The 14,718-nt window shown below is 45.2% G+C and overlaps 1 protein-coding gene across 1 annotated transcript in view; it reads right to left on the bottom strand.

The window, feature by feature from the left end:
- Positions 1-1,297: 1,297 nt before the first annotated feature.
- The window catches only part of CTDSP2 (CTD small phosphatase 2), an 87,408-nt gene continuing 73,987 nt past the window's right edge, over positions 1,298-14,718 (bottom strand). The window contains exons 6-8 of the mRNA XM_030198298.1: positions 11,723-11,815; positions 4,115-4,300; positions 1,298-3,625 (exon numbers count right to left, since the gene is read on the bottom strand). Of these exons, the coding sequence (XP_030054158.1) occupies positions 3,500-3,625; positions 4,115-4,300; positions 11,723-11,815 (405 nt within the window). The 3' untranslated portion in view covers positions 1,298-3,499. The remainder of the gene's footprint in view (positions 3,626-4,114; positions 4,301-11,722; positions 11,816-14,718) is intronic.

Genomic DNA, 14,718 nt, shown 5'->3' with positions numbered 1-14,718 from the left:
CATGTTTGAGTTCTTTGAATACCCTGGGGTTTATACCATCTGGTCCAGGTGATTTATCACTCTTTGCTCAGTACACCTTCCAAGTTCACTGAGATTTCTTTCCGTTCCTCCGAATCGTCACCCCTGAAACCATTTCTGGTATAGATAGATCTCTTACATCTTCTTCTGTAAAACCCGAAGCAAAGAATTTATTCAATCTCTCCGCTATGGCCTTGTCCTCCCTGAGTTCTCTTTTTGCTCCTTCCTGATCTAACGGTCCCACAGATTCCCTCACAGGCTTCCTGTTTTTGATATATATGAAAAATACCTGAAAAAAGTGTTACTATGAGTTTTCATCTCCACAGCAAGTTTTTCTTCACATCTTTTAGCCTTCTTTATCAATGCTTTGTATCTGGCTTGACAGTGCTTATGTTGCTTCTTATTTTCTTCATTCGGATCCTTTTTCCATTTTTTGAAGGATATTCTTTTGGCTCTAATAGCCTCTTTCCCCTCACCTTTTAACCATGCTGTCATTTCCTCTTTTTTCCACCACAATGCCTGATTTAATGTCAGCTTCTTTTTAAACATTTTGCTCATTTTGTCATAGTTGCCCTTTCGAAAATTAAAAGTTGCTACAGTAGATTTTCTTAGTGACTTCACTCCAGTTTGCCAACCTCTGGTCTAGACAATTTCAAAGAAAAATACCATTTTAAAATGGAGAGAGGAGACAGAGAAACATTTTCTTCAGATATTTTGTCAACGAACAGAGTACTATGAGGTCCACCAGGTTCTATGGCTCACAATCCATTTGCACAAGAACCAACTGAACAGTTTAAGAGTTGCAGACAGAAGAAACAACATGTATGGATAATAAAAAAAAACATGAACAACAGGGCCTTCTGCAAAGAATCTAAGCAGTTTCTCTCTCCAGAAATGGGAAGAAAGCGAGCTAAATGGATATTAGAAGATGAGCGATGCAGTGGCGTAGCTACGTGGGGCCTGAGGGGGCCTGGGTCCCTGTAGATTCCAGCCTGGACCCCCCTCCCGGCGAACCCACCCCCGCCGCCGCCTACCTTCACTTTTGCTGGCGGGGGACGTCAGCAATGCATGCAACAAGAGCAGGACAGAGAGGACGTCGGCTGGCGGGGAGTGGGGTCCCCCGCCAGCAAAAGTGAAGGTAGGCGGTGGCGGGTTCGCAGCGGGAGGGGGGTCGGAAAAGATGTGGGGGGCGGCAATGGCGGCGGGGGGGAGGGCTAAAATGTGCCCCCTCCCCTCGGGCTTTGGACCCCCCTCCCACGGAAGTCTGGCTACGCCCCTGGAGCGATGTACAACAGTACATGGTAAAGAAAGGCGCTGTATGAAGCTTCAGAGTCAGAAAAATTCTTGGAGCCAGGTGACCTGCACATCTAAAATTAGGTGTCTGGCAAAAAGCGTCAGAAAAAAAAATGAATATAAAATAAAATAAAATAAAATATTAACTCTCCTCCTCCTCCTAACCAGGGTATTAATGGCTCCAGGTCATTAGGGACAGGCTGAGCCAGTCCTGTGTTTGCCCCCCCCCCCCCCTCCCCACTATAACCTCTATAGGAGCAATGGAGATAAAACTAGAGCAGGCTCATCTTTCCCAAATGACTTGCACCCATCCCCTAACCCCAGCTGTTCCCCTGAGATGGCTGTGCCTGTTGGACAGGAATCTTTATTCAAGCTCTGCTACCATGCCAAAAGGTGCCACTGCTAATTCAAGTGGCTGATGGTGATCACGGTCACTAAAGAAGGAAACCAACTCAGCTTTGGGACTACATCAGTGTGTCTGAACTACACAATAGACACAACAAGTGCCAGCCCTTCAGGGCTAATTCCAACCTGATATTAATGAAATGAGTGCCCTTAAGGGACATATAAACTAAAAGGGATTTTCTCATTTTGTGCCTTATGTAGGAAACAGTTTAGTACACCTGGCCTTAAATTACAAGAAATAGAACAGTGTAAGGAAGAGAACAGCAGCTTTAAAAATTAGATTTCACAATCCATGAAAGAGGAGAGTTGGTAAGCAATAAGGTCTTGAAGAGGACCAGGACAGGCCCCAAAGCCTAAGGCCTACCTTGGAAAGCATGATCTTGTGAAAGGAATGGCACCATCTGCTTTGTTTACCTGAGGAGTTTGTGCATTCAGAAGAGATGGCCCTGGGCCTGAGGAGAATTTCTTGGTATGTTTTGACATAGAATGAAATGGCTGCATAACAGAGAAAGGTAATGGAGGTGACGTGGAGTGTTGAACATTATGGCAAATGTGCTGCAGCCAATTCTCTTGATACAGTCCTGCTACTTACAAAGTTGGACAATGCTGGGTAAACTTGGTCCTGGGCAACTTGTCTGGTTTGTCCTCCTTCTCTGTCTAAAGCCACCAGCTGTTATCAGGGCCATCTGTCCCTATACTGTTATCAGTGCTATCTGTCCCTATATAGGGCAAACTATCTCATATATACCAGCAGGGAGGAGCCAGATCCATGGTTCAGACTACAGTACAAAATATCAGGGCTTGGGTCCTCTGTTTATTGAGACCAGCTGGACCTCAGTGAGCCCTGGGAATGGTGCACTCAGGCCTGGGGAAAAGACAACTGCTACTACAATGATGCCTCCTGCCACCAATAGGCTGAAATGAGAGTATGCCTTAAAGAGGCTGCTCTCTAGGCCCTTGGACAGGGGTGAGAAATAAAATGGCAAGAAAAGAATAATTTTAAAAAATTCTGCAGGAAAATGGAAAACTAAGCACCTCCCAGCACTGAAACCACAACTGTCTACCAACCCAGAAGGTTAAAATATTTAACCAACAACCAAATGTAGTGTCATGTTTACAGGATTTGTTTGGCTGGCCTACTGGTTCTTCTCATGGCGCCAGCCCTTGAACAATCTTTGTAGACCCTGCTACTGAAACTGGAATATTTTAAAATACCACCACTAAAAAAAGACAACTGTTAAAATGCTCCTCTCAGGTCAAGTCTATTCCCCTTTGTGGTCTGTGAAATGGACAGTCTTTGGACCTTTTTTAATAATCAGTGCAGAGATTATAGCAGAGCACCCATAGGGCATGATAGCAGGTCCACAAGAATGTCCAGGACACCTGAAGAAGATCCTACATCTTCCATTAGGCTTCTCACCCCTTGCTAACAAGTAAAATGACCTGCCTACAGTTTCATAAACTCAATTCATTCTCCCAAACATGGCGGCACAGAAGTCACTACTCAAGAGACATCTCCAGATGAGACACAGGTCTCTGATGTCCCGTCATATGCCTGAGAGAGTTGAGGCCTTTTTCCTTGGCTGTATGATGTCACTGAGCTGGTATCAGATGCCTGTCTGCCCGGGCACCCAGTGTTGGCCTATCAACTGGATGGGCTCTCCAGTAACATCCTCCTATATTTCTCCTCTTTCTCCTGCTGAAAATTGAAGGCACTGTGAGAATTTCGATGCTCCCCCCCCCCCCCCCCCCTTGTCAGACGCCAGATTTTCATGGCGGCTTCTTATGGAGTCCTCAGCTGATCGAGGCTGGTGTAAACATCCTCTGTTTCACTGAGCTCTTCAAAGATAGGGATCAAGCTGAGCAGTTCTGTGTCAGACATATCATCGAACCAGGACTGAACAGGCACCTGAAAACACAAGAGTCCCATTAGCTAGGCAGACCAACAATGGGGCGGTATTTTGAATAAACAAGCATCAAACTGAGAGGAGACAGGTGATAGATCTGTATACTTCCATGTCTCACACTTAATTCACGCCTTTGCTCCTGATTGGCAAAGAACAGTCAAGTAATAAGTCAACAGTATTTCCTGTTCAAACATCATTTGTACTGATGCCTCTAACCCAACTGATTTGGAGAAGACAGAAGTTTCAAACCGGAATCTGGAGCAACACCATCACTGACACGCTTATGTTATCTCTTCAACTGGTCACCAATCAAGAACCTTTTTTTTTTTTTGTCAAAGCTGTATCTTAAGTAGGGTTTTTTTTTTTGTTACATTTGTACCCCGCGCTTTCCCACTCATGGCAGGCTCAATGCGGCTTACATGGGTTTACATAATCCACACCAAACACACAGCAAGGGTCCCCTGTACCCTGCAAATAATTTGATTGCTTACCGCATTCTCTGGATGGAAGATGTAGGATGCAGGGGAATTGTCAAGAATGATTGTCTTCTTCAGGTCCCTCCCTAGGCGGCTGAGGTCCTTGACATAGCAGCCCTGATGGAAGACACAGGACTCCCGGAAGAGTCGTGCCCGGAAGACGCCACACTTGTCCAACAGGTCTGTCACAGGGTCAGCATACTACAAAGCAAGCAAGAAAATGAAATGTCATTTCTGTATAAGAGTCTTGTGTCTTCATCAAGTCTTCCTCCTAAGCATGCACACTTTAGTCGTAGGCTATATTAGAGCCTGTGTTCCCGTAACTGGTCACTAGGTGTCACAACAAGAACAGGGTCTAGATCAAATCCTTGAGACACACCCAGCCAGTCAGGTTTTCCCAATATCTTTCAAAGAATATGCATAAGCGCAGTTTGCAGAATACACATACTGCCAAATTCTGTATATTGTATCTAGCATTTTGCGCTGAAATCTAAGTGCATTCCACAATAACACATGTAACTTAATTGGCTTAACAAGCCAATCAGCGTTTTTAACAGCACTTAACAAGCAATAATGAGCACTAATTGACAATAATTGGAATTTACGTGCATAACTCACTAAGCATATTCTGTAATGAACTGCACCTAAATTCTAAAGCATGCAGTTCAAAAGGGGCGTGGCTATGGGTGGGGAAATGGGCATTTCGTTGGCATTCACAAATGTATCCAGTCTGATTAAATCTACGCACAGAAATTTACATGCCAATTTTGCTGGTGTAAATGGAGGTGTGTAGTTTTAGGTGCTGGGAGCGCAAAGAAAGCGCACAGAATGTTGAGTATTATTAGGAAAGGGATGGAAAACAAACACGAAGATGTTATAATGCCATTGTATCGCTCCATGCTGTGACCGCTCCTCGAATATTGTGTCCAATTCTGGTTGCTGCATCTCAAAAAATATATAAAGGAATTGGAGAAGGTGCAGAGAAGGGCGACGAAAATGATAAAAGGGATGGAACGACTTCCCTATGAGGAAAGGCTGAGAAGGTTAGGGCTCTTCAGCTTGGAGAAAAGGCGGCTGAGGGGTGATATGATAGAAGTCTACAAGATAATGAGCGGAGTAGAGCGGACAGATGTGAAGCGTTTGTTTACACTTTCAAACAATAATAGAACCAGGGGACACAAGATGAAGCTAGAATATGGTAGATTTAAAACAAATAGCAGAAAGTGTTTCTTTACTCAGCATATAGTTGGACTCTGGAACTTGTTGCTGGAGAATGTAGTGACAGCAGCTGGCCTTAAGGAATTTAAGGAGGGTTTGGACAGATTCCTGAAGGAAAAGTCCATTGAACATTATTTTAAAAAAAATTTTTTTTTGGGGGGGGGGGGGTGGGGGTTGCCGGGTTCTTGAAACCTGGATTGGCCACTGTCGGAGACAGGATGCTGGGCTTGATGGACCTTTGGTCTTTTCCCAGTATGGCAGTGCTTATGTGCTTATCAACTAAGCATATTCTATATACTGTGCCTGAATCTTATAGAATAGTTAAGACAGGAATGTTCTCTGTACGGATTTTTAAAGTGCTATATATATAGAATCTAGCCCACAGTACCCGTTCCTGTCACTAAATTTAGTCGCAGCCATTTACGCTAACTAAAACCTGGTGTACAAGTTCACAACTAATCTAGGCGCAAATCGGGCATATTCTGAAACACTGCGTGTAAATTTTAGTAATACCCACGACCCATCCATGCCCTTCCCATGAGATCCATGCAGTCTGATTTAAGCGCATCACTTCATAGAATATGCTTAGTGAGCTACGCGTGTAAATCCTAATTATTACCAATTAGTATCAATAACTGCTTGTAACATCCAATTATCGGTGCTGATTGGATTGTTACTCAATTACGTTCTGCACACAAATCGGTTACTCATGCTGATTTGCGCTCACAACTTTAGTTGCCATTTATAGAAAAGAGACTAAACGGGAGGTGTCAAAAATCTGAGCACTAAGCCAGTGGCATAGCCAGACCCAGTATTTTGGATGGGTCCCCACACTCCACAGCCCTCCCCCCCCTCCCCACTGGAGATATTAAAAAAAATTATAGATTTTTTCAACTACCCCACATCAACATCTCTCCTCCTTCGCGGTGTCCCTGCATCTGCCCACCCGTCGCTGAACCCCGTCCCTCCCTGGTGTACCTTACAGGCATCCCCGGCACCTGCAGTGATTCAATTATTGCTGCCTGCAGTGGTCCCGCAGGCTTCCATCGGCAGGGTCCCACCAGACAGGAAATAATGAAAGCAAGGGAGGGTCCCGGCTGATGGAAACCTGCAGGACCGGTGCAGGCAGCAATAATTGAATATATCTTTGTTACTATTGAATATATCGTTGTAACTATTTATGTTTTTTTAGCATCTTATTATGTTTGACTATTATTTAATTAGACTCCTGATGCAGGCTAACAGCCGAAACACGGTACTGTGTCGAGGCTTCACCAATAAACTGAAGTCTCCTCGATTGTTTCTGGTCAGCCTGGTCTATTTCCCACCCCTTTTGTACTCCTGTTGTTTCATCGTGGGATCTCGGCGTTCTACTGCCTCAGCGGACCTCCACTGAGCCACTAATTCTGCACATTTAATGTCCATATGAGACTTGAATGTAAAGATGAATGGTGTTCAAGCTCTGTCAGGCTTCTTGAGGAGTGCTCACAGGCAGCAGATGCTACAGATTTTCGACTGAATTTAGACTGGGCTGCTGAAGGACATTTACGTTTTTGTTCGCCACTCCACTGTGAGCCTTTGGATCATGGTCGTGCTGAAATGTGAACTTCTGTCCCAGTTTCATCTTTCTTGCAGAGAGCAGCAAGTTTTCCTCAAGGACATTTCTGCACTTTTTTTCTATTCATTGGCGTTTCTATCTTGACAAGTGTCCCAGTCCCTGCCAATGAAAAACTTTCCCATAACATAATTCTGCCATCACTGTGCTTCACAGTAGGGATGATGTTTTCTGGCTGCTGTGCTGCGTTTACATTAAATGTGGCACTTTGCATTCAGGCGAAGAAGTCTGACCACAACCCTTTTTGCCATGTGGCTACAGTATTTCCAGAATGTTCCTCTGCATACTTTAACTGGGATTCAAGCTGAGATTACTTGAGTAAAGGTTTCCTTCTTGCCACCCTACCAGAAGGCCACCTACCAGAAGGCCAGATTTGTGGTATGCCTGGTACAAGCACACTCTGACAGTCCTGGCTATTGAAGCCAGTAGCAATTCAAGCCGCCTTTGACCTATTCGTTGCAACCCTGATCCACCTCTTTCCTTGGTCATTCAGTTCGGGGGATGATGGTGCCAAGCACATTCCACTTCTTAACAATCATCCTGACGTGCTCTGAGGGATAGTCAAGCAATTTGCAATTAATTTACTCCAGCCCCTGGTCTGTGCCTTTTCACAACTTTGCCCTGGTTTCTTTTGCCAGCTTCTTGGTGCCAATGGTTGGTTTGTTTGCTCTGAAATGCACTACCCAGCACAGGGAACAGAACAGAAAGTGAAGAATTTGTCCTGTTATCATGTGGACTAATATAAGACAGCTGGGGTCAATTCACTTGGTGTGCGCTTCTGAAGGCGACTGGTTACGCCAGCAAAATATTCAGGATTGCTACAGAAGTACAAAGGGCCTGCTCAAGGAGTTCCAACATCTCAAGCCAACTTTTGCTTGTGTGCCCCCACCTTGGGGTCAGTCTTGCAGTATGAACTGCGCAGATGTCAGGGCTCATATCACAAGAATTGATCCACAATAGAAAGTACTTGTGTTGTCTAGTCATGGTATTTTTCCAGTTGGGTTGGTCCTGGTTTCTCCTTTCACCTAGTTACCAGCTTCCTATTTCTTACTCTTACTTCTGTAGTATTCTCATTCCTCACCCAGCCTATCTCCATCTTTCACCCACTTTCTATTCCCCCCTTTCCTCCTGCTGTACTTATTCCTCCCCAGCCTCATGTACCTTCCTCATCTCTCATCCCCTTACCAACCCCAGCTCCTTCCTTGTCACTCAATCTCTTTCCGCCTCCAGTCCCTTACTTATGAATCACCTTCCATCCAGACTCCCAGTTCCCTCTTTTATCTCCTCCATTTCTAACCTCTCTCACCTCCTTCAAAAACCAGTCACCTTTCTTTGTGTTTACTCCTCTCCATAGTGTCCTGCCACTTTCAACTGCCTCCCAATCTCTCCAGGTCCATCTCCCCTCCTTGTTTTTCTGCATTCCAGTCTCACAGCCCTATTCATACTCCTCACCCAATCATCTAGTCCCTAATGTCCTACCTAATCCCCACTCTGTTTCTTAGTCCTCACTATATCTACACCTGATCTCCAAGTCCCCACTCTTTCATACTACCCAATCCCTGAACTCTCACTCACAATCCCACCCATGCCCTGAGTCCCCACCTATACTCCCAACACTAAGCCAATCTCAGAGTCTCTCTTTTTCTGGTCTCCTACTCAGTCCTTGGGCCTATGCATAAGTCTCTGCTCTCCTGCATCCCTATGTCCTCAGATCTGCCATCCTGCTTTTTGTCCCCTTTCCTAGGCATCAATTGCCTTTGCCTTTTCGACCATACCTATTTCTCTCCTTACCTACAAGTCGTTGATGAGGCCCCACTTGGAGTATTGTGTTCAGTTTTGGAGGCCGTATCTTGCTAAAGATGTAAAAAGACTGGAAGCGGTGCAAAGAAAAGCTACAAAAATGGTATGGCATTTGCGTTGCAAACCGTACAAGGTGAGACTTGCTGACCTGAACATGTATACCTTGGAGGAAAGGAGAAACATGGGTGATATGATACAGACGTTCAAATATTTGAAAGGTATTAATCTGCAAACGAACCTTTTCCGGAGACGGGAAGGCAGTAGAACTAGAGGACATGAATTGAGGTTGAAGGGGGGCAGACTCAGGACTAATGTCAGGAAGTATTTATTTACGGAGAGGGTGGTGGATATGTGGAATGCCCTCCCACAGGAGGTGGTGGAGATGAAAACGGTAATGGAATTCAAACATGCGTGGGATAAACACAAAGGAATCCTGTTTAGAAGGAATGGTTCAGTGGAATCTTAGATGAGATTGGGTGGCGATGCCGGTAATTGGAAACAAAACGGAAGCTGGGCAGACTTCTAAGGTCTATGCCCTGATCATGACTGAATAGAAAGGGATGGGCTGGGCTGGAGTGTAAATTTTAAGGGGCTTCGATGTAAGCTGTCGTTTCTTTCTCTATAATATCTGCAAAATTCACCCTTTCCTTTCTGAGCACACTACCAGAACCCTCATCCACGCTCTTATCACCTCTCGCTTAGACTATTGCAACTTGCTCATATTAGCCCTCTCCTCAAGTCACTTCACTGGCTTCCTATCCGTTTCCGCATACAGTTCAAACTCCTCTTATTGACCTATAAGTGCATTCATTCTGCAGCTCCTCAGTACCTCTCCACTCTCATCTTTCCCTACATTCCTCCCAGGGAACTCCGTTCACTGGGTAAATCTCTCTTATCTGCACCCTTCTCCTCCACTGCTAACTCTAGACTCCGTTCCTTTTATCTTGCTGCACCATATGCCTGGAATAGACTTCCTGTGCCAGTACGTCAAGCTCCATCGCTGACCGTCTTCAAATCTAAGCTAAAAGCCCACCTTTTTGATGCTGCTTTTAACTCCTAACCCTTGTTCACTTGTTCAGAACCCTTATTTTATCATCCTCACTTTAATATTCCCTTATCTCTTGTTTGTCCTGTTTGTCTGTCCTAATTAGATTATAAGCTCTGTCGAGCAGGGACTGTCTCTTCATGTTCAAGTGTACAGTGCTGTGTACGTCTAGTAGCGCTATAGAAATGATAAGTAGTAGTAGTAAGCTTCAGAACTTAGTACAAGAACAGTACTGGACAGACCTCTACGGTCTGTGCCCTGAGAAAGGCAAGGACAAATCAAACTCGGGTATACCTGGTATCTTTTCCTAGACATGCCCTCGCTTCTCTCCATTCATAGAATTTGTGCTCTTCTTGCTCCGGCCCTCTTCTCCCAATCTCTAGCATCAGTCTCCAGCCCCCTGCTCCAGTTCCATCATCAACCCCTAAATGTCCATCTCCAGCCCCAGCAACTACCTGCCCAAGCAGCACCCCTATGGACACAGCAGCAGGAGTGTGTTCTTTCCCTCCCACTGCTATGCTGTTTCTCTTCCTTGGGCTGCCCCGGCAGGTTTGAAACATGAAATGAGGCACTTCCTGTTTCTGCTGAGAAACAGGTACCGCCTTGTCTAGCATTTCAAACCTACCAGGCAGCCTATAGCAGAACAGAAACAGAAGCAGCACAGCAGCAGGAAGGAAGTAACACACTCCCACCACTGTGAAGAGGTGAACCGGCGAGGCAGATTTTTGGTGATCTTATCAGGGGCGTAGCCAGACCTCACGGTGGGAGGGGGCCAGAGCCCGAGGTTGGGGGCACATTTTGAGTGCCGCCCCCTCCCCCCACGCCTCGCCTCCTCGCCCTCCCACTGACTCACCAGCTGAAGCCTTCTTCAGTGCAGGTCTCCGGCGCAGCCACGTTCGCTGCCCTGCTCTTCTTTCTTCTTGCTCCTCCTGTGCACGCTGACGCTCCTTCTCAGTTTCACGTAAAGGAGCGTCAGTGTGCACAGGAGGAGCAAGAAGAAAGAAGAGGAGGGCAGCGAACGTGGCTGCGCCGGAGACCTGCACTGAAGAAGGCTTCAGCTGGCAGGGGTTGGGGACCCCCGCCAGCCAAATCAGGGACCTGGATGAAATTTGCGGGGGCCCAGGCCCCCGTAACTACACCCCTGCTTAAGCTTGGGTTCCCTGAGCCAATGCCTTGCTGGCTCGTCCCTTAAGCCAGCCCTGAAGGGGGAAAGACACTTATCTAACCAAGCTACTCCATTTTTATTTCTACTTCATTTGATAAGGATTTCTGGAATATATTTTTCACTTGGTCATTATGGGCAAGGATGTGTGGATACATGGAACAAACTCTGTTTTAACGCATTTTACTTCCAGACTATAAGGTGACAAAGAAGTTGAACATTTTGGAAGACAGTCTAGATTTTCTATAGCATTGTATATGCTGAGCATAAGGGTCAATTTTGGCAGCCAAACATGGGAACATATGTCCACAACAGGAGGTGGTAGATGCAGCATGTTATAAAGCAGCTTTGAATTTTGTATTTTGGGAGAAGGAAAGCAGACAATGAGGTGATTGAGGATTTACAATTTAGCAGTACCTGGCCCTAACTTGACTCCAGAAATCACCAACCACCAAAGCCTGAAAATAGAGAGGAGGATAGGGCACATTTCTTAAGCTACTTTGAGGGGCTTTTTAAAACAGTATGCTAGGCATAGGGGCCCATGACCCAAAGCCTTCCTGAGGCATGCAGGACTGACTAAATTATTCTGCAGAATAGAAGCAAAACAGGGGGACCATTCTTAACCAAAATCGGGGACTGTCTCAACCAAATGCAAGATGGTTAACCATCCATCATGGTTCTAGTCCCTCACCAGGCAGGGTGTGCAAAGTAAAGAACACATGCACGGTGGGAGACCCTTGGGGTGCCAAGGGCACGAGAATTCATGCAAGCAACCTCTGGTACCTTGGCAAGGCTGGCAGTGAATAGCACACATTCAAAGAGCTCTCCCATCCTCTGCAGAAACTCATCCACATAAGGCCTCTTTAATACATACACCTGGAGTGAAGGAAGAAGAGCTGGGTAAGTACAGAGGACGGTAAGGGTGACAGGAGACAGACACTGCTGCAAGTTCCTACATTGTAACATACACAGAGGCGTATTTTCAAAGCACTTAGACTTACAAAGTTCCATAGATTACAATCAGGCTCATTTTCGAAAGAGATGGACACCCATCATTCGACATAAATCGGTACTTGGACGTCCATCTCTCAGAGACATCCAAATCGGTATAATCTAAACCCAATTTTGGCCGTCTCTAGTGAAAGTCCGTCGCAAGGATGTCCAAATCTCAAGGGGGTATATCGGAGGCGTGGTGAAGGCGGGACTTGGTCATTCCTAAGACTTGGACATCTTTGAGCCATAATGGAAAAAAGCAAAGACGTCCATAACTAACACTTGGATGTTTTCACCCAGACGTGACTTTCTTATGAATAAGGCACAAAACTTTGCACAAAATGACCAGATGACCACCGGAGGGAATTGGGGATGACCTCCCTTTACTTCCCCAGTGGTCACTAACCCCCTCCCACCCTCAAAAAACATCATTAAAAATATTACGTGCCAGTCTCTTTGCCAGCCTCAGATGTCATCCTCAAGTCCATGACAGAGCATGCAGATCCCTGGAGCAGTTTTAGTAGATGCAGTGCACTTCAGACAGGCGGACCCAGGCTCATACCCCCCCTACCTGTTACTTTTGTGGAGGAAACAGCGAGCCCTCCAAAACCCACCAGAAGTCCTCTGTACCCACATTTAGGTGCCCCCCTTCACCCATAAGGGCTATGATAACGGTGTACAGTTGGGTGTAGTGGGTTTTGGGGGGGGGGTTGGGGGGCTCAGCACACAAGGTAAGGGAGCTATATACCTTGGAGCATTTTATGAAGTCCACTGCAGTGCCTCCTAGGGTGCCCAATTGCTGTCCTGGCATGTCAGGGAGACCAGTGCACTAGAAATGCTGGCTCCTCCCACATCCAAATGGCTTGCATTTGGACGTTTTTGACTTGGACGTCTTTGGTTTAGAAAATCACCAAAAGTCAAAGACATCCAAATCTAAGGACATCCTTGGTATTTTTGAAACGAAAGATGGACGTCTATCTTTTTTCGAAAATATGTTTTTCCCCACCTCCGGATTTGGACGTTTCACAAAGACGTCCAAATCCCAACTTAGACGTTTCTTTCGAAAATGCCCCTCAATGTAACTTTGTAAGTCTAAGTGCTTTGAAAATGAGCCCCGTAGTAACATAGCACATGATGGCTGATAAAGACCAGCATGGCCCACCCAGCCTGCCCAGAAAAGCGTTATCTTCCAGGCCTTTCCACTCAAAGTAGAACTTATATGAGTTTCACACTTTACACGTTTGAGTGGAAATGCTCTATACTTTTTATTCCTTCTTCTTGTCATACTGTATAGGCATCCTCTGCGTTTATCCCATGCCTTTTTTGAATTCCATCATTGTTTTTCTCTCACCGGCTCCTGAAGGATTCATTGGTACTATGTCTACCGCCTCCCCCTCCCGGCATGCACAGCTTTCAATCAAAATAACCAGAACTGTTGAAAAGGTCTCTGCCACCAAGAGCTTACAATTGTAATTTCTCCTAATTGTTAACTGTAAGCCACATTGAACAGAAACTTCTTTTTGGATAATTGTAGGATATAAGAATGAATAAATTAAATAAATAAATAAATAAATAGTCACTACTGCTTTCTCTATATATTCTGTGGGCTATAAGAATGAATGAATGAATTAATTAATTAAACAGCCACCATTGCTATCTCTATATATTTAGTAGGGTGCACCTGAATACTGTTAGTCCACAGAACAGGCAGATGGACCCAATGCCTGTGACTGCTCCATCAGCCTGTGTAGCTCCAAGGAGGGCCACGACGTCACTGCTGTGGTCAGTGATCTAGCAGGGATCCTTTGAGCAGGTATCCGTCATTGAATTTCACTGGGTATCAGTCAGTTGCTATTATGAATCACAGATAGTGCTACAAGATGAACACAGTCCAATACAGACACATATAATAGAATCCCTGCCTATGGAGCTTACAGTCTAGTTAAAACACAGACAAGAGGTTACAGTAAAGTGGCGTCAGAAGAACTGAATGTAGGGATCTCTATAACCAATAATCTGCCCTCATGCCTTAGCATCAGATCCCTCACTGTGGATCCTAAAACAAATCTGAATTGTCTCTATTTTTGTATTCATTTCATTTGTTCAAATTTTGATTCTGTCTTTCTGCTCATACTCTCAAAAAGATCACAATCACAAAAACAATTTCCAATATTTAAAGTGTCCAAAACTTACTCTGTGTGGCCACTAAACCTTATTCATTATTACAATCATGTAAACAAATCACAATGTTATTTGTTTTGGCTGTTGTGGCTCTTAAGTGTCCAGGACACTCTCAGCACTAGCGGTTAGAGCACCCATCTTGACTTCCAGAGGTGCCTTTCAAATCCCACTGCTGCTCCTTGTGATCTTGGGCAAGTCACTTATACCTCCATTGACTCAGGTACAAAATTAGATTGTACCCCATCCCTGTTGGTTCTCTCTCTGTCCCCACTCCATCCCTGCAGGCTCTGACCCTGTCCCTACCCCATCCCCGTGGGCCCTGTCCTCATCTGCAGAAGCCTCAGACAATTATTTTATATTTAAATCTTTTTATTACAGTATAGAAAGGAACAATACGCTGTGCAGCTATCGTGTATAAATTAAAAATAGAAAACAATAATAACAAGCAGCTATAATAACCCTCCCCCTATCAGCACCCTCTACCCTTCCAACCCCAACAATAGCTGACTTCTACTACCCCAAGGAATCCTAATCCACCCTGTTAATATCCAGGGGTACAAAATGCAACCCGTTCTGTATGCCTTAGAGGGGAGAAATATGCCTCC

The sequence above is a fragment of the Microcaecilia unicolor genome, chromosome 3 (genome assembly GCF_901765095.1).
Source record: "Microcaecilia unicolor chromosome 3, aMicUni1.1, whole genome shotgun sequence".
NCBI lineage: Eukaryota > Metazoa > Chordata > Amphibia > Gymnophiona > Siphonopidae > Microcaecilia > Microcaecilia unicolor.
This window is presented reverse-complemented; position numbering and strand designations above follow the sequence as displayed.